The 27,513-nt window shown below is 42.3% G+C and overlaps 1 protein-coding gene across 5 annotated transcripts in view; it reads right to left on the bottom strand.

The window, feature by feature from the left end:
- Positions 1-27,513, bottom strand: part of csnk1a1 (casein kinase 1, alpha 1) — a 222,916-nt gene that overhangs the window by 36,734 nt on the left and 158,669 nt on the right. For 3 of the 5 annotated variants that reach the window (XM_060927642.1, XM_060927646.1, XM_060927645.1), the window contains one exon: positions 16,744-16,892. In XM_060927642.1, coding sequence (XP_060783625.1) covers positions 16,744-16,892 — 149 coding nt within the window. Of the gene's footprint in view, positions 1-16,738; positions 16,893-27,513 lie in introns of those variants that run through there. The other 2 variants (XM_060927644.1, XM_060927643.1) reach the window with 2 other exon arrangements.

Genomic DNA, 27,513 nt, shown 5'->3' on the forward strand with positions numbered 1-27,513 from the left:
ATTTTATCATCAGTTTCAACAAATCTAACCAGCATTTTCAAAGTCATATGACTTTTTTTGTATTCAGCACAAGTTCAACTACAATATCATCTCTGTAGTACTTATGCCATTATTGTACTTTAAAAAAATAAATGATGTTGTACAAAGCAGTTTTACAACTGTGTTGGAATGTGTGAAAAGAACATGACCTTACCCATTCTGTCGAACCGTTTTGGTCACTTGAGGCGATTCTGTTCAGTCTTAGGAATGGATCAAAAACAAAAACTTAAATCTGTGCCATTGATTTGGACAATTAACTGGCCATAAAAAAAAGTACGTCCTATTGTTTTGGGATGAAAGGTTGGCAGTGGGAGGGGTATTCAATGAGAAGTGTAAAAAAAAAAATTCAATTCCATTCAATGAGAAGAGTGAAAACCCCTCCCCTGCCAACTCTTAATCCCATCAGATTAACTCTTAATCCCATCAGGTCAAGTTACAATGGGTAATGTTTTTTCACACATTCCAACACGGTTCTAAAATTGATTTTTACAACAGTTTCATTTATCTGGTATGAGACTTTATTTTGATATTTGACTATTTAGTGTGTCTCTTGAAATTAAGTCTTGTACTATTTTACTCAGTTCAGAGCCACAACCTACTCTTACACAATTACTCTAATTTTGCTCTCACCCCAACTCCAAATGTTACTCTCTAAACTCAAAATAGAGCAAAATTAACTATTTTGAGGAATATACTTTTAACTTTTAACTGCTCAGTCATTTTTCATGTGTATGGACTACAGCGCACACACATTAACCGATCTGCTTATAATAAATAGAAGAAATATTTACACGAGTTGATCTTGGGCTGGATTGAGTCAATTTTTTTTAAGGCACCGCTCATCATTAATGTAGCAGCTCTCAAGACTGAACCAAACCACTGTCCTGAATCAAGAAGTGAATCATGAGTTGAACCGCTATCCTGAATCATCTGAAGCGCAGAAAACTGTGTGCCATCTTGAAACAAGTTTTACCTCCAAATAGCCTGAACTGTGTCTGACAGATTTTATCCTGTTTATGGTGGGCATTCCTGAGAGAAACCAATCGAAACTGAAAGCGTGAAAATGACTGTCATGCCATTACTATGCGAATAGTCTTTTATGAATGCGCAAGTGTGCGCTCTGTGCTACAACGCCAGTGAGACTGAGGAAGGTGACAAGTTTTATGTTTCATCTAAATTTAGGCAATTTAAAAACTAAAGTATTTGGTAGTGGGCACATACGAAAGTGTAAAGTTTGTCAATATGTTTATCATGCCTGTATGATAAAAAACTAAAAGATATTTCTCAATACATGTCCTACTCATTCTAAACCTGCCAAGGTTTGCCAGTGAAGTTCTCGACCCCAGAGGGTTAACAGATAGTGTGTGGCATGATTCAGGACAGACGTGGCAGAGTTGGAACATGTTGATATCTCAAAACCTGTAGGAGAAGTGGCGGTACTGAAAGAAATGGGGGAATAAATAATAATAATAAATTATAGCCGCTAGCAGCAATAAAGGGCCCTCGCACATGAGAACATGCCAAAAACAATAGGGCATTGCACCCGGGGCCAAGCCATTTCAACATCATGCAAGATATCGCAAACCCTGTCACAAGTCAATTGACAAACAATGCGCATTTCAGTTTTGTTCATCTTGGAACACCCCACACACCTACCAATTTTGACACTGATAGGTGAATCTACATACTGGGCAGAAGTCTCAATGACATGTGGGGGCACTATGGAGTCCAATGGACACACCTGGGGTCAAGCCTCTATCCCTGAGTAGTGGTGGCCAGGACTGATGTGAGTACCAAATTTCCTGAGTCAAAGGTTTTTAGGCAATGGAATCATTACTGTCCAGGTCCAAATGGTGGTGCTATACCAGAGGGTCAAATTGGGCATATGGATATCATCAGAACCATCGTGTCCTATAACCTATGAATGTTTAACCATATCAGGCAATGCATAGTGAATTTAAGACATGCTTCCAGGTTGTGTGGCATAAATTTATTGGTTCACCATTTGAACATCTTGCAAGATATCGCAAATCCCTTCACAACTTAAAATCAGCAACGTCTTGACATGAATAGGGGTTGAGTCCCTATTGCTGAGTAGCGGTGCACATGACTGACGTGTGTACTAAATTTCATGAGTTTTCGAAAATTTAAAAGGTGTCAAATCTGTAATTATAGGGAAAAAAGAAGAAAATCTGCCAAAAACAATACGGTCCAATCCCTTCACAGTTTAAAATCAGCAACAACTCGACGTGTGCCAAATATGGCATGAATCCAACAAACCACCTTGGAAAAGGACATCAAAAAGTAACGTGTTTTGGCAATGGAGTCATTACTGTCCTTGTCCAAATGGTGGTGCTATACCAGAGGGTGTCTTTGGGCATGTGGATATCTTCAGAACCATGATATCCTAGAACCTGTGAAGTTTGAACCATATCAGGCAATGCATGGGGAATTTATGACTCACTTCCTGTTTGCGTGGCGTAACGTATAAATTTGTTTCACCATTTTAACATCGTGAGACATATTGCAAATCCCTTCCTAACTTATCAGCAACATCTTGACATGATGTACACCAAATATGGCATGGATCCAACAAACAGCCTCAGAGGAGTTCATTAAAATGCAACACGTGTCAAAACGCGCAAAATCAAAAATCTTACTTCCTGTTGAGTATGGCTGATGCACAGTATAGGCAATTTTGTTCATCTTGGAGCATTCCACACACCTACCAAATTTGACACAGATAGGTCAAACTGTATACCAGGCAGGAGTTTGTGGTATCCAAAGCTATAAATTTAAATCTAACATTTTAGGGAGTGCTATAGACTCACTCAAGGCAAATAACCTAAGAATAATAAACTTTTGCCCTATTTGTACGAGTACACAAAACTTGAGTTTTCGAATATTTCAAAAAGGTGCCAAATCTGTAATTATAGAAAATGAACACTAAGAAAAAAATAGCCGCTAGCAGGGCCCTCACATGCAAGAACACGCTGAAAACAATAGGGCATTGCACCCAGGGCCAAGGCTCTATCCTGGAGTAGTAGTGGCCAGGACTGATGTATGTACCAAATTTCATGAGTCAGAGTTTTTCAGCAATGGAATCATTACTGTCCAGGTCCAAATGGTGGCACTATACCAGAGGGTCAAATTGGGCATGTGGATATCATCAGAACCATCGTATTGTACAACCTGTGAATTTTTGACATGCTTCCTCTTTTCATCTTGGGCATGACGTTGAATTGCAACCGGTGATGGGGCTAAATTTATAGCTTTGGATACCACAAACTCCTGCCTGGTAAATTCCGGGAGATCTGTGGTTGTGGGGAGTGTGGAGTGACCCCTTAGCTATCACTACTCCCAGGCCCGCTCTGGCCCGGAGCGGCAGCACCTGTAAGGACTCCAACTATGGGTCAAATAGTACTTTTAATCTACTTCCCTTTCCTGGGGGTAGTACCTATAGAGGCGGTTGCTGTCCCATTGGGTCAGTCACTGACTAAGCAGGAAGTGGTCCTTTTTTGGAGCAGACTAAGCCCAGTTAGTGTTGGCTACAGGTTGGCGTCAGGAAGGATATCCGGCTGTAAAACCTCATCCAATATACTGAAATGGCAAGTCGACATACAGATAAAGGTGTAGGCAGTGCCGGTAGCAGTCACCGACTTGCCGCCGGTAATGTCTCGAGCTTGGCTGACTTTCGGGTGCGGAAGGCAGGGTCCGGCCATCAAGGCAAATCATGAAAGCACCCGGTGAAGTTGAAGTTCAGGGTTGGCTCATTAAATGTGGGCACTTTGAAGGGATGTAGCGGTGAAGTTGTGGAAACACTCACTAGAAGAAGGGTTAATCTCTGCTGCCTGCAAGAGACCAGGTGGTCCGGAGGCCTAGATACGAACCAAGCTCAGTATATCAAAGGAAAGGATTCCCACTATAAGTTTTACTGGTGCGGGAATAAGCAAGGTCAAGGCAGTGTAGGCATCATGCTAGCTGAGAAGTGGGCTGAGAAGGTTTTCGAGGTCCAACGATAGGATCCTCCTGTTGAGACTCGTAATTGGCAAATCCGTCATCACCTTCCTCTCCATCTACGCACCTCAGATCGGAAGCCCAGATGCTGAAAAAGAGCACTTCTACTATCAGTTGCAGAGCACCATCGCCAAGATTCCCACCTCAGAGACCCTCTTACCTATCGGTGACTGGAATGGTCATGTTGGTGCGGATGCCCAAGGTTTTGAGGAGGTCCACGGTGGTCACGGCTTTGGCGATCAGAACACGGAAGGGGAGAGAATACTGGAATTTGCCTTGGTAAACGACCTGCTCGTTGGAGACGCTTTGTTCATCAAGAGGGAGTCCCACCTAATTACCTACACTTCTGGAAACCACAGGACACAGATTGACTACGTACTGTTCCACTGGAGCTTCAGAAAGGCCGTCACTGACATAAAAGTCATCCCCGATGAGGAATGTGCTCGGCAACACCAGCTGTTAGTGTGTGATTTCATAGTACGCACCCCTGCAGTTTATAAGCGCGAGTTCACACCTCGGTTGCGGACCTGGAAGTTACGGGACCCTGTGGTTGCTAGGGAGTTCCGTGAGACCTTCGTATCCAAGGTTGGGGCAGCTACAACCAGTGACCCAGATGTGGAGGAGTCGTGGTTGAGGTTGAAGACATCGCTCCTGGAAGCGGCTGCCAAAGTGTGTGGTTACTCCAAGAACCATCAGTGGAAACCTGAGACCTGGTGGTGGGACAATCATGTAGATGAGGCTGTGTCTGTGAAAAGGGCTCGGTTTAAGGTTTACAACTCCCTCAAGAAGCTAGGTAAAACTGCTGAGGCTAAAGTTGCGAAAACTGCCTACAATGAAGCCAAACGCCTTGCGAAGCACGCGGTTTGGCTGGCCAAATCTGATGCAGAGAAAGAGACGTTTGCTGTCATCGACTCTCATGGTGAAGATGTGTACCGCATCGCCAAGCAGATGGGGCATTCAAACCAGGATGTTGTAGGTGAAAAGTGTGTCCGTAATGACGCAGGTGAACTCGCTCTCAACGACGAGGATAAGATGAAGGCTTGGGTCAAACACTACAGCAGGCTCTTGAATGTGGAATTCGAGTGGCCAATGGATGAACTCCCCGAAGCTGCTCCTGTTGTAGGATCTCCCCCGCCAGTCACCACTGAGATGATTAGCAAAGCACTCTGCAAAATGAGGTTTGGTAGGGCTGTAGGCCCTTCGGGCATCAACACAGATGCTAAAAGCTGCGGGCGAGGAGGGTATGGAGTTGACTAGGCAACTGGCTGAAGCGGTTTTCATTAACGGAACTGTGCCCAGTGAGTGGGAGAAGCGCTTCATCCTAAACCTCATTTAGGGGAAAGGTGAGGCCTTAGACAGGGGCAACTATAGGGGCCTCAAGCTCACAGACCATGTCATGAAGTTACTGGAACACGACTCCGCTATCTGTAAGATGGTGAATGTTGACGATCTTCAGTTCGCCTTCATGCCTGGCAGAGGCACCACTGATGCCGCCATCATCGTGTCTCAGCTACAAGAGAAGTTCATTGCTGCAAATAAACCTCTTTATTTCACCTTCGTTGATCTGGAGAAGGCCTCTGACTGAGTTCCAAGAAGGGTACTGTGGTGGGCACTGAGAAGTCTTGGTGTAGAGGAGTGGGCTGTGAAGGTGATCCAGGCCATGTATACAAATGCCAGGAGCCATATGCAGGTCAATGAACAATACAGAGAGGAGTTCAGTGTTGGAGTAGGGGTGCATCAGGGATCAGTCCTCAGTCCCCTGCTGTTCATCCTCGTCTTAGAAGCTCTGTCCCGTGAATTCCACACCGGGGTGCCCTGGGAGCTCCTTTACGCCGATGACCTGGTAATCATCGCAGACTCCCTGGAAGAATACAGTATATTGCAAGACTGAAGGTTTGGAAGTTGGGCATGGAACGCAAAGGCCTACAGATTAACATGAAAAAGACAAAGATCTTGATATCTGGCCAGGGTCTGAACAAACTGGAGGACACTGGCTCTTTCCCGTGTGCTGTATGCTGTTCCAGCATTGGTGTTAACTTGATAACAGACAGACAGAGGACAGAGGACGGGAAGGAGCAGTAGCCTAGCCTAACAATAAGCAATACCGGACAAATGTGCAATATAAACTGCAATATCTCTCCTGCTGCCCCCCCTCCCCCCTTCCTCTCTTCCCCACATCTTATTCTTTTTATATTTGTATATGTAAATACTTAATTTATTTTAATTTATCTAGAAGTTTTCTCTATTTCTTTTCTCTGTTTATCTGTAATGATGCTGCTGGAATCTTAATTTCCCTGAGGGAACCCTCCCAAAGGGATCAATAAAGTTTTATCTAATCTAATCCAGTGCACCAAGTGTGGGTTCTGGGTCCACAAGAAATGCTGTGGCATAAGAGGTGGCTTGCTGGCCGTGCAGAACTACATCTGTCCGAGGTGTCGAGGAGAAGCAAGACCACTTGACGGTCGCCCTACGACACAAGTCACAGTGGACGAGGCGGTGCTGGATGTGGAAGCCAGCTTCTGCTACCTCAGGGACATGCTCTGTGCTGGCGGTGGGTGTCAGCTCGCTGCCATTACCAGATGCTGCATTGCCTGGGGAAAGTTTAAGAAGCTCCCGCCCGTCCTAACCTCCAGGCACTTACCCTTTAAAGCCCATGGCAAGGTGTTTAACTCCTGCGTGCGATCAGCCATGCTCCATGGGAGTGAAACTTGGGCCCCTACCCCCTCGGATCTCCAGCAATTGCGCCGCAATGACAGATCCATGATTAGATGGATCTGCGGCGTCAAACCCCATGATAAGACACCTTCAGCAACCCTACATGCTAGACTTTGTGTGGAGGACATCACCTCAGTGCTGAGGTCACGCCGACTCTGGTGGTACAGTCACGTTGGACGAGCCAGTGGCTGCATCAACACCATCACCAAGTTGCAGTTGCCAGGCAACAGAGATCGTGGTAGACCGAGGAAATCTTGGATGGAGTGTGTCAAGAAGGTCATCAAAGTGTGCGGCCTCACCAGTGTGGATCTGCTGGACAGAGCTGCCTGGAAACGCGATGTGAAGACTAGCCGACTGCTGCCTACCCCTGTGTCAGGGACCCCCCGCAGCAGTATAATCAAATACTGGATACTACTACTACTTCCTGTTCGTGTGGCATAACAATTTATTGGTTCACCATTTCAACATTTTGCGACATACCACAAATCGCTACGCGATTTTACATCAACATCTTGACATGATGTATACCAAATATGGCATAGATCCAACAAACCACCTAGGAGGAGTTCGTTAAAACGTAACACGTGTCAAAACACACAACCAAAAGTATCTCGCTTCCTGTTGAGTATGACTGATGCAATGTATAGGCAATTTTGTTCATCTCGGGGCACTCCACACACATACCAAATTTGACACAGATAGGTGAAACTATATACCGGGCAGGAGTCTCCATGACATACGGGGGCACTATGGAGTACCCCGGACACACCTGGGGTCAAGCCCCTGTCACTGAGTTTCGGTGTGCATGACTGAAGCGTGGACCAAATTTCATGAGTTTTCGAATATGTACAAGGTGTCAAATCTGTATTTTTGAACTAGGTGGTGCTATGGAGTTAATGAAGCCCACCTAGACGAATTTACCATATCACCTCAAATTCTATCATAGGACAAATGCACATGCAAAATTTCATGAGTTTTTAGCCATTGTAAACCCCTCAAAACAGTGCGGGAAAATTTCAAAGTCCCACATTTCATCCAACATGGCCGACTTCCTGTTGGGCGGAGTCAAGTACAACTAAGTGAACTTTGACTTGTATCACAAGAGTATCGAGGACACCAAATCTCGTGCCAATCCAAGTAACTTCATAGGTTTTGGAATTGGGGGGGGGGGGGGGGGGGGGGGGATATGGTGATATGGAATTTTAATCAAAAATAAATAACGGTAATTGCGCTCCGACACTCCCCCGTCATGCCACACGCACCTCTACTTAACATTGTATCACAAGAGAGAAAGGGTCTACATGGTCCTAATTGATACTGTTAGAACCAGAAAAGATTCATAGCATCATGAACAGACTAAACGCAAGTTTGACACTGAGTGGTGAGCTCTTTGGGATGGCGCTTCTGACTTTTGTTTCCAGATTGTAGGAACTGCTCCGGATACCAGACGTCGCTCAAAGCCTTCTATGTGAATCTGCCTCACAAATTTATCTTTTTCAAAATGTATGGACCAGACACCAAACCGTCCTGTCAGCTTGAAGTTACGATTCTTTGTCTGTACAAATCGAACCCATTTATTCCCCATGTATCCTGCCGACTTTGGGCTATAATGGATCGAAATTCCACTTTTTTTTTTTTTTTTTAAATCTGCTACACTTGAACGACACCCTTTTTAGAGGAGACATGGTTTTAGTTTTGTTGTGGAATGAAAAAAAATCATTAAAAACATGCTACACTTTGCAAAGCAGACAAAGCCAGAAATGCCACGAACTTTCAAGCATTTTGCACATGACGCCACTTCCTTTGAATTAACAGTAACTTACCAGGAACACATTTGTCTACTGGTGGACTCAAATAGAGAAACTTTACCAACGAAACAGAACATGTTCCCGGTCTCATATTAAAATACAATTTAGACAGTCAGTATTTAATAATGTCTAGTTTTATAAGGTATAATTTCCAGGGGTGATGTCATTTTCCTAAGACTAGCACTAACATATACTAACATAAACAAGCTCCAGTTAGTTCAAAATGCCGCAGCAAGAGTCCTTACTAGAACTAGAAAATATGACCACATCACGCCTGTCTTATCCACACTGCATTGGCTCCCAATCAAATTTCGTATTGATTATAAAATACTACTATTGACCTTTAAAGCACTAAATGGTCTCGCACCACAGTACTTGAGTGAACTTCTGCTCCTCTATGACCCGCCACGCCTACTTAGATCAAAAGGTGCAGGCTATCTGCTGGTACCTCGTATAGTGAAGGCTACATCAGGGGGCAGAGCCTTTTCTTACAAAGCCCCACTGTTATGGAACAGCCTTCCAAGTAATGTTCGGGAATCAGACACAGTCTCAGCATTTAAGTCTAGGCTGAAAACATATCTGTTTAGTCAAGCCTTTTATTAATGGTGTTTATGAGGTAAAGGAGTAGATCTGGAGGGTCCTCAGACATAGTGTGTTTTGGTAAACTGGGATGTATGGATGCTGTCAGTCCCCACTCGCTTGCTCACTCGAGTTTGTTGACGGTGCAGTGGCTGGCTGCTTTATGTCCCGGGGCTCCCTCATGCCTGTGTTACCTTCTGGCTCTCTCCTTTTAGTTATGCTGTCATAGTTAGTTGCCGGAGTCCCTGCTTGTACTCGGTGCAATATGTATACTGTTCCTACTTATTCAGGTGACATTGGGCATACCTAACCACCTGTGTTTTCTTTCTCTCCCCCCCCACTCCAAATCTGTCCCTCTGAGTTACATGGAGTCAACAGGAAATCTTTTGGTGGAGACGGTGGGGACCTCGACTGGCTATTGTAGCCTGCAGGGAATCGGCCATCAGACATTCTGTCGCATGTCCCAGACCCGGTGAAATGTAACTGAATTGTCTTGGCCAGGCCTAAGGGTCCCATCTGCATCTCATCATTGCTGAGGAGTGTGCTCCCATCACCCAATCAAGCATCCAGCCAGAGCAGGTCATGATATATTTTTTTTACCATATTAACATGCCATTGTGTGTCATGCCTGATGTAAAGACTCTCGTCTCTGCGAGCCTACCACACAGATTTAATACTTGTCATTTTTAGGGCATACCTAACAACATGTTTTCTTTCTCCCCCCCCCCCCCCCCCATCTGTCCCTCTGAGTTACATGTTGATCCTGGGATTGAGATGCTGGCCTCTTCTGCCCCTCGGACCTGCTTGATCCATCCTGGTGCCCTGTGTCTGGTCGGAGTTTTATCGCCCCACTCCTGTGAAGGACGGCCCCATGAGGACAGTTGAGGGTTATACCTGTTAAAACTGTTAATATTATAGTCAGGCTGTCTGTTGTTGCCCAAATGAGGATGGGTTCCCTTTTGAGTCTGGTTCCTCTCGAGGTTTCTTCCTCATGTCGTCTGAGGGAGTTTTTCCTTGCCACCGTCGCCACAGGCTTGCTCATTGGGGATAGATTAGGGATAAAATTAGCTCATCTTTTAAGTCGTTCAAATTCTGTAAAGCTGCTTTGCGACAATGTTTATTGTTAAAAGCGCTGTACAAATAAACTTGATTTGATTTGATATACATTTATTGTTTCTCCATTTCAACATCTTGCAAGATATCACAAATCCCTTTGCAATTCAAACTCGGCTCCATCTTGACATCACATATACCAAATATGGCATGAATCCAAGAAACCACCTAGGAGGAGTACGTCAAGATGTAACGTGTCAAAACGCACAAAAACAAAAATAACTCTTCCTGCTGAGTACAGCTATTACAATGTATATTGCAATTTTGTTTGTCCTGGGGCACCCCACACACCTACCAAATTTGACACCTACCAAATCAAATGGTGCTAACCCCCCAAAAATCCATTTTAATTCCAGCATGTAATGCGACAAAACAGGACAGACACTTTTGCAAGACACTGTACATTACAACATTGCTCGTCCTGGGGCATCCCACACAGCTACCAAATTTGGCATGGATAGGTGAAACTATATATCGGGTAGGAGTTTCAATGACACATGGGGGTGCTATAGAGTTCCCCGGACACACCTGGGGTCAAGCCTCTATCGCTGAGTAGGTGTGCCCATGACTGATGTGTGTACCAAATTTCACGAGTTTTCGCCCATGGAAACCACCTCAAAAATGGCAAAGTGTTGAAGAAAAAGAAGATGGAATAATAAAAATAAGATTTAAATATAGCCACAAGCGGCGATGAGGGGCCCTCACACCTCCGGTTATGTGACCCGTCACACACTTTCATCATACAATGCACATGCATCTGAGATCTAAGACAAAAGCCTGGGTATCTAATGTGTGCATCATCAGTGATGAATTTTTAGGTCAACAGAGGCATTACTGTCCAGGTCCAAATGGTGGTGCGATACCAGAGGGTCACTTTGGGCATGTGGATATCATTAGAACCATCATATCCTATAACCTGTGAAGTTTGAGCCATATCAGGCAAAGCATGTTGAATTTGACATTTCCTGTTTGAGTGGCTTAACATAGAAATGTATCGTTTTGCCTTTTAAACATCTTGCAGGATATTGCAAATCCCTTCACAATTCAATTGGCTAATACAATGTACATTACAGTTTTGTTCATCTCGGTGCACCCCACAGACCTACCAATTTTGACACGGACAGGTGAAACTATATCCCGGGCAGAAATCTCAATGACATGTGGGGGTGCTATTGAGTCCCCCAGATACACCCAGGGCCAAGCCTCTAATCCGGCGTAGCAGCTGGCCAGGACTGATGTGTGTACCAAATTTCATGAGTTTGAGTTTTTAGGCAATGGAGTCACTACTGTCCAGGTCCAAATGGTGGCACTATACCAGAGGGTCACTTTGAGCATGTGGATGTCATCAGAACCATTACATCTTAAAACCGGATAGATAATGCATGGTGAATTTATGACATTTCCTGTTTGCATTGCATAACACAAATTTATTGTTTTGCCATTTCAACATCTTGCAAGACATTGCAAATGCCTCTGCAATTCAAAATCAGCAACATCTTGACATCACATATACCAAATATGGCATGAATCCAACAAACCACGTAGGAGGAATACGTCAAAATGTAATGTCAACACACACAAAACCAAAAATAACCCACTTCCCATTGAGGATGGATAATACAATGTACAGTGTCTTGCAAAAGTATTCATTCCCTTTGGTGTTTGTCCTGTTTTGTTGCGTTACAAGACGGAATTAAAATGGGTTTTTGGAAGGTTAGCACCATTTGATTTACATAATAATGCCTACCACTTTAAAGGTGCAAATTGTTGTTTTATTGCGACACAAACAATAAGATGAAAAAACAGAAATCCGGAGTGTGCATAAGTATGCACTCCCTTTCATATGAAACCCCTAAATAAGAACTGGTCCAAAACAAATCACTTCATAAGTCACATTTAGTTGATTAAGAACCACCTGTGTGCAATCACAGTGTCACATGATCTGTCACATGATGTCTGGATAAATCAACCTGTTCTGGAAGGACTCTGACTCTGCTACACTACTAAGCAAGCAACATGAAAACCAAGGAACACTCCAAACAGGTCAGAGACAAAGTTGTGAAAAGTATAGATCAGGGTTGGGTTATAAAACAAATATCCCAAACTTGGAATATCCCAGGGAGCACCAATAAATCCATTCTCGTAAAATGGAAAGAATATGGCACCACTACAAACCTGACAAAAGAAGGCCGCCCACCAAAACTCACAGACTGGGCAAGGAAGGCATTAATCAGAAATGCAACAAAGACACCAACGAGAACACTGAAGGAGCCGCAAAGATCCACAGTGGAGATGGGAGTATCTGTCCATAGGACCACTTTAAGCCATACCCTCCACAGAGCAGGGCTTTATGGAAAAGTGGGCAGAAAAAAAAATCATTGCTTCAGAAAACACATTTGGAGTTTGCCCATCAGCATGTGGCAGATTCCCCAAACACATGGAAGAAGATTCTCTGGTCAAATGAGACTAAAATTGATCTTTTTGGCCATCACAGGAAATGCCATGTGTGGCACAAACCCAACACCCTGAGAACACCATTCCTGCAGTGAAGCATGGTGGTGGCAGCATCATGCTGTGGGGATATTTTTCATCTGCAGGGACAGGAAAGCTGCTCAAGACTGAAGGAAAGATGGATGGCATTAAATACAGGGCAATTCTGGAGGAAAACCTGTTAAGTCGGCCAGAAGTTTGAAATTGGGACAAAGGTTCACATTCCAGCAGGACAATGACCCTGAACATACTGCTAAAGCTACACTGTGGGGATATTTTTCATCTGCAGGGACAGGAAAGCTGGTCCTTTGAAACCTAATCAAAGCCCAGACCTCAATCCAATTGAGAATCTGTGGCATAAATTGAAGATTGCTCTACACCAACACAACCCATCTAACTTGGAGTTGGAGCAATACATATGCACACTCCAGATTAATGTTTTTTCATCTTTATTGCGTGCGTTACAATAAACAATTTTTACCTTTAACCCTCTGGGGTCGAGAGCTTCACTGAGGTAGCTTGGTGGTTTTAGAATGACTAAATCGTGCTTAAATAAATATCTTTGCAAGTTTTGTTTTTTAAAATCATACAAGCATGGTAAAACATAGACAACCTTTATACTTGACATTATTTGGCAGTTGGCACATAAAATCATTTTTAAATTACCTAAACTAAACGAAACGTACTGTAAAACTTGTCACCTTACTCAGCCACACCGGCATCGGAGGGCTGAGTGCTCACTTACACATTCATAAAAGACTATTCACGTGGTAATGGCATGATGATCACTTTCCCTCTTTCGGTTTTGATTGGGTTTTCTTTCGTGGTGTGAACGCCCACCGTAAACAGGATAAAATCTATCCGTCGTCGTTTAGGTTATTTGGATATAAAACTTGTTGCGAGATGGCACATGGATTTTATGCGCTTCAGATTATTCAGGACAGCGATTCAATTTCAGGACCGCAAATCAATTCATGATTCCAAACAACGATTCAATTCAATCTTGAGAACCATGACACTGATGAGCTGTGCCTTTTTTTCCTTTTTTTTTTTTTTTAAACTTCTGACTCAATCCAGCCGAAGATCAACTCAAGTGTAAATATTTCTTCCATTTATTATGAGCAGATCAGTTGATATGCGTGTGCTGTAGTACACACACAGGAAAAATGACTGAGCAATTTTTTCAGAGTTAAAATTATTGTCTTCAAAAATAGTTAATTTTGTTATACTCTGAGTTTAGAGAGTAAAATTTGGAGTTGAAGAGGGAGTAAAATTAGAGTAATTGTGTAACAGAGTTGGTTGTGGCTCTGAACTGAGTAAGTTATTTTCAAGACACAATCAAATACCAGATAAACCATGATGATATTAAAAAGCAGTTTTAGAATGGTATTGAAATGTGTGAAAAAACATCACCTTACCCGTTGTGACAAACCTTTTTGATCATTTGACCTGATGGGATTAAGAGATGGCAGTGGGAGGGGTATTCACTCTTCTCACTGAATGAAATTTTTATTTTTTACACTTCTCATTGAATACCCCTCCCACTGCCAACCCTTCATCTCAAAACAGGACATAACTTTTTTGATGGCCACTTAATTGTCCAAATCAATGGCACAGATTTAAGTTTTAGTCCTTGATACATTCCTAAAGGGCTCTGCATGCTCTTGCGACAAGGCTTTCGCAGATAGCTTTTCGCAGACAGTTGTAATTTATCGTTGAGCAGAGAGTAATAGGCGTGCGCGATGTCATTCACCGCCACAACGCAAGGGGGCGTGAAGTCGCGAAATCGCTAGGAGTAGTTGGTGGGTGTGGTTAGTGGAGTGTTTATCCTCCGGTTACTTATAATGGCTAGAACTGGAGTCATAGATGTACGTACTTCCTCACCTCCTCGATCAACCGCTCTTCGTGCTGCTCCATCTTCGCTCGTGTTTTTAAAAATGGCGGTCGTGAAAACAAACCAAACCGGGAAAGTAGGGAAGCGGAAGTGCGTGTACAGCAGATGTAGAGTGGACCAATCAGAGCCCTCTTGTCTGCGACGCTGTCTGCGAGGCTTCTGCGGTGGTCACAATTTCTGGGAGGTGCGCGCAGAGCGTCTGCGAAAGGGGGGGCTACGCAGACGCCATCTGCGACACCATCTGCGAGGACTGCGTTGTCAGCATAAATTGGCCTTAAGACTGAACAGAATCACCAAGTGATCAAACCGGTTCATCACAATGGGTAATGTTTTTTCACACATTCCAACATGCTTCTAAAACTGCTTTTTACATGTTCATTTATCTTTTTTTTTAAAGCATGACCCATGACACACATACTACACAGATATCATTGTAGCTGAACTTGTGCTGAATGAATAAATAAATAAAAATCATATGACTTTGAAAATACTGCTTAGATTTATTGAAAATGACAAATTCAAAGCATGCCAAAATCATTAGAGTGCCAGAAAATACCCTCAGACCCCAGAGGGTTAATAGGCCCAGCACCTGCACCACGTAGACCATGTGTTTAAAAAGATAAAAAAATAAATTTTATAAATATATTATTTACTTTTTTTAAATTAAATGGAATATATTTATTTAGGGGGCGGCACGGTGGTGTGGTGGTTAGCGCTGTCGCCTCACAGCAAGAAGGTCCGGGTTCGAGCCCCGTGGCCGGCGAGGGCCTTTCTGTGCGGAGTTTGCATGTTCTCCCCGTGTCCGCGTGGGTTTCCTCCGGGTGCTCCGGTTTCCCCCACAGTCCAAAGACATGCAGGTTAGGTTAACTGGTGGCTCTAAATTGACCATAGGTGTGAATGTGAGTGTGAATGGTTGTCTATGTGTCAGCCCTGTGATGACCTGGCGACTTGTCCAGGGTGTACCCCGCCTTTCGCCTGTAGTCAGCTGGGATAGGCTCCAGCTTGCCTGCGACCCTGTAGAACAGGATAAAGCGGCTACAGATAATGAGATAGATAGCGAAGCATCATGTCACGCTGCGAGTTGAGCCATTTTAAGCTAAGATTTTAGAGTGTGCAGCCACACACACAGCCACACAACTTCTGTAGATCATGTAAAAAAGATTTTGCAGTACAAGGTCTCAAATCTGATCTGGTTTCTCTCCGTGACACTGTCACAGGTGAGCAAGCACACTTTGCATTTTCTCCGTGGAAATGCAGTCGAGTTCCAGCTTGTGCTTTCTTTTTAACATCATTTTGGCATTTATATGCTACCCAATAAGGCATGCTAATTTAAAAACTGATAAATTTGGTAAAATACTTGTAAAACTAGCAAAACTGTGAAATAAACAGAGAATATAAACAGCCGAGTTGCTCCAAGCGACTACTATCTGATGTCATCGCATACACCACCGCAGGAAGCGCACCTGGCATTTGAAAGAAAATTCATTTTTCTGGAACACTATTTGGTCTCCAAAAATTACAGTAAGTTTGGGAATGAATCTGCTGGAAGATCCCTTTTAAATGTTGAATTATGTTTGAAAAATCCAACAGACTTCATAGTTTCTTTAGCCCCCAGGCCAAATAAAATTAGAATTAATACAGTAAACAAAAGCACTTCCACTCATGGTACTTGAGAAGATTCCAATAGTTTCAGATTTAGGACTTGATTAGGAGAAATAACAATGCCAACTCAACCATGACATCTAGAAAGTAGTTATTTCACAGATATGTTGATATAAATCTGACATTTAGAAAAGTAGAAGAAACCCTTAATCCCAAAGAATAGAGACTTTTTCAAAGTTAGTAGTCAAATTTCCCAAGGACGTCTTTGCACCTGCAAGACCACTGGTTTATTTTTACTTTTTTTGGGCCCTCCTTCAATTTATACCATTTGTTCATAATAATGAATCTTTGAGTGAAATAAGATTCTTCCAATTTCAATGTTTCTTTACACCGCCCTAAAAAAATATATATATATATAAAATAAAAAAGCGCGCTATTGGTGTCTTACTTTGCACTGAAAACGTCACTTGGCTGTTTGCTACTAACCTTTCATGTTACTCTTGGGTTTGTCAGTTTGCTTGCCTGTGGGGGTCTGTGCCTGTTGCCCCTGTCCCCCTGTGGATGCTGCTTGTTGTGCTGCTTTCTGCTTAAGCATGGTCCAGTCAAACGTGTAGTCATACTGGTGGTTCAGAGTCCTAAGGAAGATCCAGTGATGGATCAAAATAAGAGTACAAAAATAGGAAATTAGTGTGTATATGTATAAACACAGAGACACACAGACACACACAGTCTTGCAAAAGTATTCACCCCCTTGGTGTTTGTCCTGTTTTGTCATATTACAAGCTGAATTTTTTTTTGGGGGGGGAGGGGGGAGCACCATTTGACTGACACAACATGCCTACCACTTTAAAGGTGCAAATCGTTCATTGTGACACAAATAAGATGAAAAAAAAAAACAGAAATCTGGAGTGTACATAGGTATTCACTCCTTTTCACATGAAACCCCAAAATAAGAGTTTATCCAACCAATTAACTTCATAATTCACATAATTAGTTGATTAAGAGCCATCTGTGTGCAAAGTGTCACACAATCTGTATAAAATCAACCTGTTCTGGAAGGACCCTGACTCTGCAACACTACTAAGCAAGCAACATGAGAACCAAGGAGCACTCCAAACAAGTCAGAGACAAAAGTTGTAGAGAAGTATAGATCAGGGTTGGGTTATAAAACAAATATCCCAAACTTTGAATATCTCACAGAGCACTATTAAATCCACTACAGCAAAATGGAAAGAATATGGCACCACTACAAACCTGACAAGAGAAGGCCACCCACCAAAACTCTCAGACCGGGCAAGGAGGGCATTAATCAGAGATGCAACAAAGACACCAAGGATAACACTGAAGGAGCTGCAAAGATGGGAGTTATCTGTCCATAAGACCACTTTAGGCTGTACACTCCACAGAGTGGCACTTTATTGGAGAAGAGGGAAAAAAAAAAATATATATATATATATATATATATATATATATATATATATATATATATATATACACACACACACAATAGCATGTGGCAGACTCCCCAAATACATAGAAGATTCTCTGGTCAGAGGAGACTGAAATTGAACTTTTTGGCCATCATGGGAAATGACGTGTGGCACAAACCCAACACTTCCCATCACCCTGAACACTATTCCTACAGTGAGGCATGGTGGTGGCGGCATCATCATACTGTGGGGATGGTTTTCATCTGCAGGGACAGGAAAGCTGCTCAGGACTGATGGAAAGATGGATGGCACTAAATACAGGGCAATTCTGGAGGAAAACCTGTTTGAGTCAGCCAGAGGTTTGAAATTGGGACAAAGGTTCACATTCCAGCAGGACAATAACCCAAAATATACTGCTAAAACTACACTGGAGTGGTTTAAAGGGAAACATTTAAATGTCTTAGAATGGCCTAATCAAAGCCCAGACCTCAATCCAATTGAGAATCTGTGGCATAAGTTGAAGATTGCTCTACACCAACGCAACCCATCTAACTTGAAGGAGTTAGAGCAGTTTTGCCTTGAGGAATGGGCAAAAATCCCAGTGGCTAGATGTGATGAGTTAATAGACATATATCCCAAGAGACTTGCAGCTGTAACTGGAGTAAAAGATGGCTCTACAAAGTATTGACTTTGGGGGGTGAAGACCTATACACATTCCAGATTTCTCATCTTAATTATTGTGTCATAATTAAAAAAAAATACACAACAAATTGCACGTTTAAAAGTGGGAGGTGTGTTATGTAAATCAAATGGTGTGAACCCCCCCCCAAAAAAAATCAATTTTAATTCCAGCTTGTAAATACAGGACAAGCACCAAGGGGGATGAATACTTTTGCAAGACACGGACGTTCAAAATGAACTTCAGATTTTTGCGCAACCACACACACACACAATATTACATGGCTGCACAAAGATATGAAGTTAATTTTGAAATGAACATATTCATGAGTGAGTGAAGCAAACGAGTGAAAATATTTTCGACACGATAAGATCAACTTTATATCTTCATATCTTTTGTGGACACAACCACAATAAATAAATAAAATAAAGACATGCAAGTTCATCAAAAGAATTTTAATTTTGAACCGGTTTGCCATTTTGACAATGTGCATCTCATCGGCGCATTGGAGGGACATATCAGAAAACGTGTCACTCAGGTCCAGGATGGAATTTGTGTGAAAAATGCGAGTTTTTCAATACAAGAAGAGAAACTTCATATCTTCAAGCCAACATGTGATTCTCTTATTATATTGACACATTCATAAACAAAAGGGACTAAAATTTATCAACAACTCATCAATTTCCTTACGAGTGACAGAGATTTGTGTCACGGTTTTGCATGTTCCAGAGGTAGCTCGGATGAAAAATCCAAGCTGCGTATTTCCCAGTAAAACACTCATGTCTATATTTTATTTACACACACACACACACACACACACACACACACACACTCTTTCGTGAAAAAATAAAGTATATCCCATAGACACTGGAGACTTTGCTCAACATATTTGAATAAGCAACTGTTTCACACAGAATGTCTACAGATAAAGGGAATGTGCTCCAACAAACAAGACATACAATTGCCATTTTCATTATTTAAATTTAAAAAAAAAAAAAGTCAACAAAAGTAAGGACGCCCTGGAAAAAGTACATACACTTAAAGTTTTCAAGTCCATAAAATTAGAATCAGGTGTTCCAGATTAGGTGCCACCGATTAGAACCTCCTGCAGGTAGAGGTGGAACTGGTTTTATTAAAACCTGACATCTAGGGTCTGGTATTCTCTTTGTTACTCAAGTGTGTGGAGTCATGCCAAGATCTAAAGAGCTCTCTCAGGACCTCAGAAAAACAGGTTGTGGGTGCCTATGAATCTGGCAAAGGATTTAAAAAGATCACTAATTTATGAGAAATAAAATCATTCCACTGCAAGGAAAATCATCTAAAAGTGCCATAGACTTCAAAACAACTGCCAGTTTGTCCAGGACTGGTTGCCACAGCAAATTCAGTCCAAGAACAGACTATTTGATACCAAAAAAGTCTCCACGAACCCCAAAATTTCATCACCGGATCTGAAGATAACTCTTACAACTGTTGGTGTGAACATGCATACATCTACAATCAAAGAGACTGGACAAATTTGACCTGCATAGGAGGCATGCCAGAAAAAAGCCTTTGCTGTCCAAAAGGAACGTTAAAGCAAGACTAGGTTTGCCAATTAACATATAGGCAAAGACCAGGCCTTTTGGAAAAATGTTTTCTGAACAGACAAATCAAAGGTCAGGTTGTTTGGCCACAGTAAGAATACACGTGTAGACCAAAGATGGCTTTGCAGAACCACCACCTTATACCAACTGTGATGCATGGTGGTGGAAACGTTATGGTTTTGGGCTGCTTTGCTGCCTCGGGGACCGGGAAGCTTGCATTCACTGATTCAACTATGAATTCTAAATTGTAAGAGAGTACTTGAAGGTAACGTGAGGCCATCTGCTCAAAAGTTGAATCCAAGGTGAACCTTTCAACAGGATAATGACACTAAGCACAGTAGCGAGTCCATCAAAGAATGACTCAAAAAGAAGAAATGGAGGGTAATAGAATGGCTGAGTGAAAGCCCAGATATGAAACCCCTTGACATGTGGGGAGATTTGAAAAGGGCAATACATGCAAGAAAACCCTCAAACATGTTTCAATTGAAGGAATTTTGCATGGAAGACTGGTCAAAAACTTTCAGCAAGCTGATGGCAGAGACTGGTGGACAATTATGCAAAAAGCCTCCAAGAAGTTATTTCTGTTAAAGGGGGCAATACAAACTTCTGAAGCCAAGTGAGTACTTACTTTCTCCACAGAAGAATATTACATCTGTTGATATTTGTTGAATAAATTATTTTAAGGGTTAATTTTCTGTGTTGTTTTGTTTAAGTACTAGTGCATTTCAAACAAATAGAACATCGCAAAAAAGTTCAATATTTTCAATCAGTGCTTTAAGAAAGTGAAAATTTTACATTCCAGACTCATCATACGCAAACAAATATGTTTCAGGCATTTTTCTATTTTAATTTTGATTATGGCCTACAGTGCAAAAAAAAAAACCCTGAAACAATTCTAAATATGAAAATATTTCATTTCGAGTTTAAGAGTACACATGCTGTAAACGTCTCCGTCTAGTTCAGTCCACACAACCACAATCATGGGGAAGACTGTTCACTTGACAGTTGTCCAGAAGACGATCATTGACACCCTCCACAAGGAGAGTAAGCCACAGGAGGTCATTGCTGAAAAGGTTGACTGGAAAAGGTGCACAAGCAACAGGGATGACCACAGCCTTGAGATGACTGTCAAGAAAAGTTGTGTCAAGAACTTGGGAGAGCTTCACAAGGAGTGGACTGAGGCTGATGTCAGTGCATCAAGAGCCACCACGCACAGGCGTCTTCAGGAAAGGGGCTACAACTGTCGGATTCCTAATATGACGCCACTCCTGAAGCAGAGACATCATCAAAAGAATCTTACCTGGGCTAAGGAAAGAAAGAACTGGACTGTTGCTCAGTGGTTCAAAGTCTTCTTTTCAGATGAAAGTAACCTTTTGCATATCATTTGGAAATCAAGGTCCAAGAGTGGAAAGGCACAGAATCCAAGGTATTTGAAATCCAGTGTGAAGTTTCTGAAGTCTGTGATGATTTGGGGTGCCACGTCTTCTGCTGGTCCACTGTGTTTTATCAAGTCCAAAGTCAATGCAGCCATCTACCAGGAGATTTTAGAGCACGTCTTGCTTCCATCTGCTGAGAAGCTTGATGAAGATGGCAATTTCCTTTTCCAGCAGGACTTAGGACCTGCCCACAGTCCCAAAACTACTACCAAGTGGTTTGCTGACCATGATATTACTGTGCTTGATTTGGCCAGCCAACTCTCCTGATCTGAACCCCATTGAGAATCTATGGGGTATTGTCAAGAGAAAGATGAGAAACACCCAACCCCAAAATATAGACAAGCTGAAGGCTGCTATCAAAGCAACCTGGACTTCAGTATCACCTCAGCAGTGCCACAGGCCTCCATGCCATACTGATGCAGCAATTCATGGTAAAGGAGCCCCAACCAAGTACAGAGGGTATAAATGAACATTTCAGAAGTTGAATATTTCTACAGTGGTGCTTGAAAGTTTGTGAACCCTTTAGAATGTTCTACATTTCTGCATAAATATGACCTAAAACAACATCAGATGTTCACACAAGTAGATAAAGAGAACCCAGTTAAACAAATATTATACTTGGTCATTTATTTATTGAGGAAAATGATCCAATATTACATATCTGTGAGTGGCCAAAGTATGTGAACCTCTAGGATGAGCAGTTAATTTGAAGGTGAAATTAGAGTCAGGTGTTTGTCATCCCATTGATTGAAATCAGGTGTGTGTGGGCACCATTTTATTTAAAGAACAGGGATCTATCAAAGTCTGATCTTCACAACACGTTTGTGGAAGTGTATCATGGGACGAACAAAGGAGATTTCTGAGAACCTCAGAAAAAGCATTGTTGATGCTCATCAGGCTGGAAAAGATTACAAAACCATCTCTAAAGAGTTTGGACTCCACCATCAGACAGATTGTGTACAAATGGAGGAAATTCAAGGCCACTGTTACCCTCTCCAGGAGTGGTTGACCAACAAAGATCACTCCAAGAGCAAGGCGTGTAATAGTCGTCGAGGTCACAAAGGACCCCAGGGTAACTTCTAAGCAACTGAAGGCCTCTCCCACTTTGGCTAACGTTAATGTTCATGAGAACACTGAACAACAGTGGTGTGCATGGCAGGGTTGCAAGGAGAAAGCCACTGCTCTCCAAAAAGAACACTGATGCTCGTCTGCAGTTTGCTAAAGATCACGTGGACAAGCCAGAAGGCTATTGGAAAAATGTTTTGTGGATGGAGGAGACCAAAATAGAACTTTTTGGTTTAAATGAAAAGCATTATGTTTGGAGAAAGGAAAACACTGCATTCCAGCATAAGAACCTTATCCCATCTGTGAAACATGGTGGTGGTAGTATCATGGTTTGGGCCTGTTTTGCTGCATCTGGGTCAAAACGGCTTATCATTGATGGAACAATGAATTCTGAATTATACCAGCGAATTCTAAAGGAAAATGTCAGGACACCTGTCCATGAACTGAATCTCAAGAGAAGGTGGGTCATGCAGCAAGACAACGACCCTAAGCACACAAGTCGTTCAACCAAAGAATGGTTAAAGAAAAATAAAGTTAATGTTTTGGAATGGCCAAGTCAAAGTCCTGACCTTAATCCAATCGAAATGCTGTGGAAGGACCTGAAGCGAGCAGTTCATGTGAGGAAACCCACGAACATCCCAGAGTTGAAGCTATTCTGTACGGAGGAATGGGCTAAAATTCCTTCAAGCCGGTGTGCAGGACTGATCAACAGTTACCAGAAATGTTTAGTTGCAGTTATTGCTGCACAAGGGGGTCACACCAGATACTGAAAGCAAAGGTTCACATACTTTTGCCACTCACAGATATATGTAATAATGGATCATTTTCCTCAATAAATAAATGACCAAGTATAATATTTTTGTCTCATTTGTTTAACTGGGTTCTCTTTATCTACTTTTAGGACTTGTGTGAAAATCTGATGTTTTAGGTCATATTTATGCAGAAATATAGAAAATTCTAAAGAGTTCGCAAACTTTCAAGCACCACTGTTTCCACACAAGATCTATTGAGTGTTTTCAGACCTGGAATAATGCATAGAAATCAAGATTAAATTCCATTTTAAACAACACAATACCAGTGTTTGAACTTAGGATGGAGTTCAGAAATTAATATTTGGTGGAATAACCCTGACATTTAAATCACAGCTTCCATGCATCTTGGCATGCTCTCCAAGTGTCCCTCACATTGCTTTTGGGTGACTTTATGCCACTCCTAGCACAAAAATTCCATCAGCTCAGCTTCCTCTGATGGCCATCTATCTTCCTCTTGCTCACATTCCAGAGGTTTTTGATGGGGTTCAGGTCTGGAGATTAGGCTGGCCATGACAGGGTCTTGATGCGGTCTTCCATCCACACCTTGATTGACTTGGCTGTGTGGCATGGAGCATTATCTTGCTGGAAAACCCAAGCCTCAGAGTTGGAACACAGTCAGAGCAGAAGGAAGCAAGTTTTTTTTTCCCAGGATAACCTTGTGCATAGCTTGATTCATGTGTCCTTCACAAACAAAAATCTGCCCCATTCCAGCCTTGCTGAAGCACCCCAAGATCACCGCCAATCCTCCACACTGGGTGTGAGACACTGTGGCTTGTTGGCCTCTCCAGGTCTCCATTTAAACCTTAGATGACCAGGTGACGCAAAAAGCTGAAAAGTGGACTCCTCAGAGATGATGACCTTGCTCCAGTCCTCTATAGTCCAATCCTTCTAGTCTTTAGCAAACCATAGCTTGGCTCTTCTTTGCTTCTCAGTGATGAAGGGCTTTTTTCCTAGCTTTGCATGACTTCAACCCCACCTGAAGGAGCCCGTTTCGAACGATCCTTTCTGTGCACTTAACCCCAGCTGCCACTTGCCTTTCTTTTTGTAGGTCACTTGTCATCCTACGGTTGCTGGGTGACATTAGAAGGACTTGACGATCATCCTGCTCAGTGGAGAGTCATTTTCACCCTCTGCCAGTCCGTCACTTTGTTGTCCCCAATGTACGCTACTTGACCTTGTTCTTATGCACTGCTGTCTTTGAAATTTTGAGGATGGAAGCAACCCAACGCTTATTGTATCCATTTGCCTGTAAAGCAAGAACTGAACCCTTCTTTCTCTCACGCAAAACTTCTCTTTAACTCTTTTGGCATGATGAATAGACATTTTTGTCTTCCACTTAAATTTAAGGTATTATTAGCACTGCTTTTGCCATCCAAAGTGGTCCTATTGCAAGAGGATAGTGATGACCACAGCTTTGGTTTTCATACTTTTCCTTGTTAAATAAGATTTGGCTCAGGTAATCACCTAATCAGTACCTCTTTAAGTAAAATGAGGTGTGCTTGTGATGGAATTCCAATACAGACACTGGAATGAAATGGTTACCATACATACTGATGCTGATTTAAGAAAAAAAAAAAACTCAAGTGGTCTCAATTTTTTCCAGAGTTATATGTATACATGTGTTTTATATACACAATGCCTTGTAAAAGTATTCATCCCCCTTGGTGTTTGTCCTGTTTTGTTGCATTACAAGCTGGAATTAAAATTGATTTTTTGGGGGTTAGCACCATTTGATTTGCACAACATGCCTACCATTTTAAAAGGGGCACTTTTTTTTTTTTTAATTGTGACGCACAATAATTAAGATGAAAAAACAGAAATCTGGAGTGTGCATAAGTACCCCCCCCCCAAAGTCAATACTTTATAGAGCCACCTTTTGCTACAATTACAGCTGCAGGTCTCTTGGGGTATGTCTCTATTCGCTTAGCACATCTAGCCACTGGGATTTTTGCCCATTCCTCAAGGAAAAACTGCTCCAACTACTTCAAGTTTGATGGTTTGCGTTGGTGTACAGCAAACTTCAAGTTACTATGCCACAGATTCTCAATTGGATTGAGGTCTGGGCTTTAATTAGGCCATTCCAAGACATTTAAATGTTTCCCTTTAAACCACTCGAGTGTAGCTTTAGCAGTATGTTTAGGGTCATTGTCCTGCTCGACCATGAACCTTCGTCCCAGTCTCAAACCTCTGGCTGACTCAAACAGGTTTTCCTCCAGAATTGCCCTGTATTTAGTGCCATCCATCTTTCCTTAAGTCCTGACCAGCTTTTCTGTCCCTGCAGATGAAAACCATCCCCACAGCATGATGCTGCCACCACCATGCTTCATTGTAGGGATGGTGTTCTCAGGGTGTTGGGTTTATGCCACACATGGCATTTCCTATGATGGCCAAAGTTCAATTTTTGTCTCATTTGACCAGAGAATCTTTTCATTTGTTTGGGGAGTCTGCCACATGCTGTTGGGCAAACTCCAAACGGTATATTTTAAGCAATGACTTTTTCTGGCCACTCTTCCATAAAGACCCTGCTCTGTGGAGTGCATGGCTTAAAGTAGTCCTATGGACAGATACTCCCATCTCCACTGTGCATCTTTGCAGCTCCCTCAGCATTATCATTGGTGTCTTTGTTGCATCTCTGATTAATGCTCTCCTTGCCCAGTCTGCAAGTTTTGGTGGGTGGCCTTCTCTTGTCAGGTTTGCAGTGGTGCCATATTCTTTCCATTTTACTATAATGGATTTAATGGTGCTCCCTGGGATATTCAAAGTTTGGGATATTTTTTATGACCCAACCCTGATCTATACTTTTTCACAACTTTGTCTCTGACCTGTTTAGAGTGTTCCTTGGTTTTCATGTTGCTTGCTTGGTAGTGTTGCAGAGTCAGAGTCCTTCCAGAACAGGTTGATTTATACAGACATCATGTGACAGATTATGGGACACTGATTGCACACAGGTGGATCTTAAATCAACTAATTATGTGACTTATGAAGCTAATTGGTTGGACCAGCTCTTATTTAGGGGTTTCATACGAAAGGGGGTGAATACTTATGCACACTCCAGATTTCTTTTTCATCTTAATGATCACGTCACACACACGCACCAAAAAAAAAAAAATGCACCTTTAAAGTGGCAGGCATGTTGTGTAAATCAAATTGTGCCAACCCCCCCAAAAATCCATTTTAATTCCAGCTTGTAATGCAACAAAACAGGACAAACACCAAGGGGGATGAATACTTTTGCAAGGTACTGTATATATAGAAAAAACACACATCCGTACAAAAGCCTTCAGCACATGTAAAGAAATGCTGTTGACCAAAAACGGCTTTAAAAAAATGAAATGCTTCATCATGGAAGTTGGCTTGTAGTACTCAAGTCTGACTCGTGCCGTAATTTTAAGAACTCGTGACTTGACTTGGACTTGAGCACTGATGAATCGGACTTGGACTTGTGCATTAACTGCATTCGGACTTGGCAAATGGAGGCAAGGAGACTGCTTTTTTCTTTTTTTGTAACATACCATAATTTGGCACAAGATATTTATACCTACATTAATTTTTATACTAATTTTATGCAAGAGTGTCACACCTGCGCGCCTTGGTGCGTGCATCAGATAGACTCTCGGGCACGCTCCGGACAGCACGCATGCCAAGCGGACTCTCACGTGCATGCCGTAAATGATTCGCACCTGCACAGGATTAAGGCACAATCAGTGCACCTATATAAAGACTGTGAAAGCACACTTACTTTGCAAAGTATTGAGTTGCACTGCTGACACATTACTGAGCCTTATTTCTTTGTTTGGTTTCCTGAGCCTTGATTTCCTGTTTCTTGTCTTTGATTCTGCCTAGTCTACGACAGCCTGTTTGTGCCTCGCTCGACCTATTGCCTGTTTCACCGTTATGATTTTGCCTGCTGTTCTGGATTGTCTACCCATCTTCACTTGTATTAACACATCTTCTGCACTTACATCCACCTCCCAACCATCTCTGACAGAATACTTCACACTCCCTGACAAAGAGAAGCACATTCACCCGTTCATAAGTCATGTTCATAAACAAACTAATGTTAATGGCGCTAAAACAGCCACCGTCAAATGGTGTGGTTGGAGTCTTGTTCTTGGACTCAACTTGGATCAATAGTGGACTCGATTCAATTTTTAAAAAATGACTTGGACTTGACTTGAACACTGGGGAATCAAGACTGGACTCTGACTCGAGGATTAGTGACTCAACTACAATACACTGCTATAAACCATA

Source organism: Neoarius graeffei, chromosome 8, assembly GCF_027579695.1.
Source record: "Neoarius graeffei isolate fNeoGra1 chromosome 8, fNeoGra1.pri, whole genome shotgun sequence".
In the NCBI taxonomy this organism is placed as follows: Eukaryota; Metazoa; Chordata; class Actinopteri; order Siluriformes; family Ariidae; genus Neoarius; species Neoarius graeffei.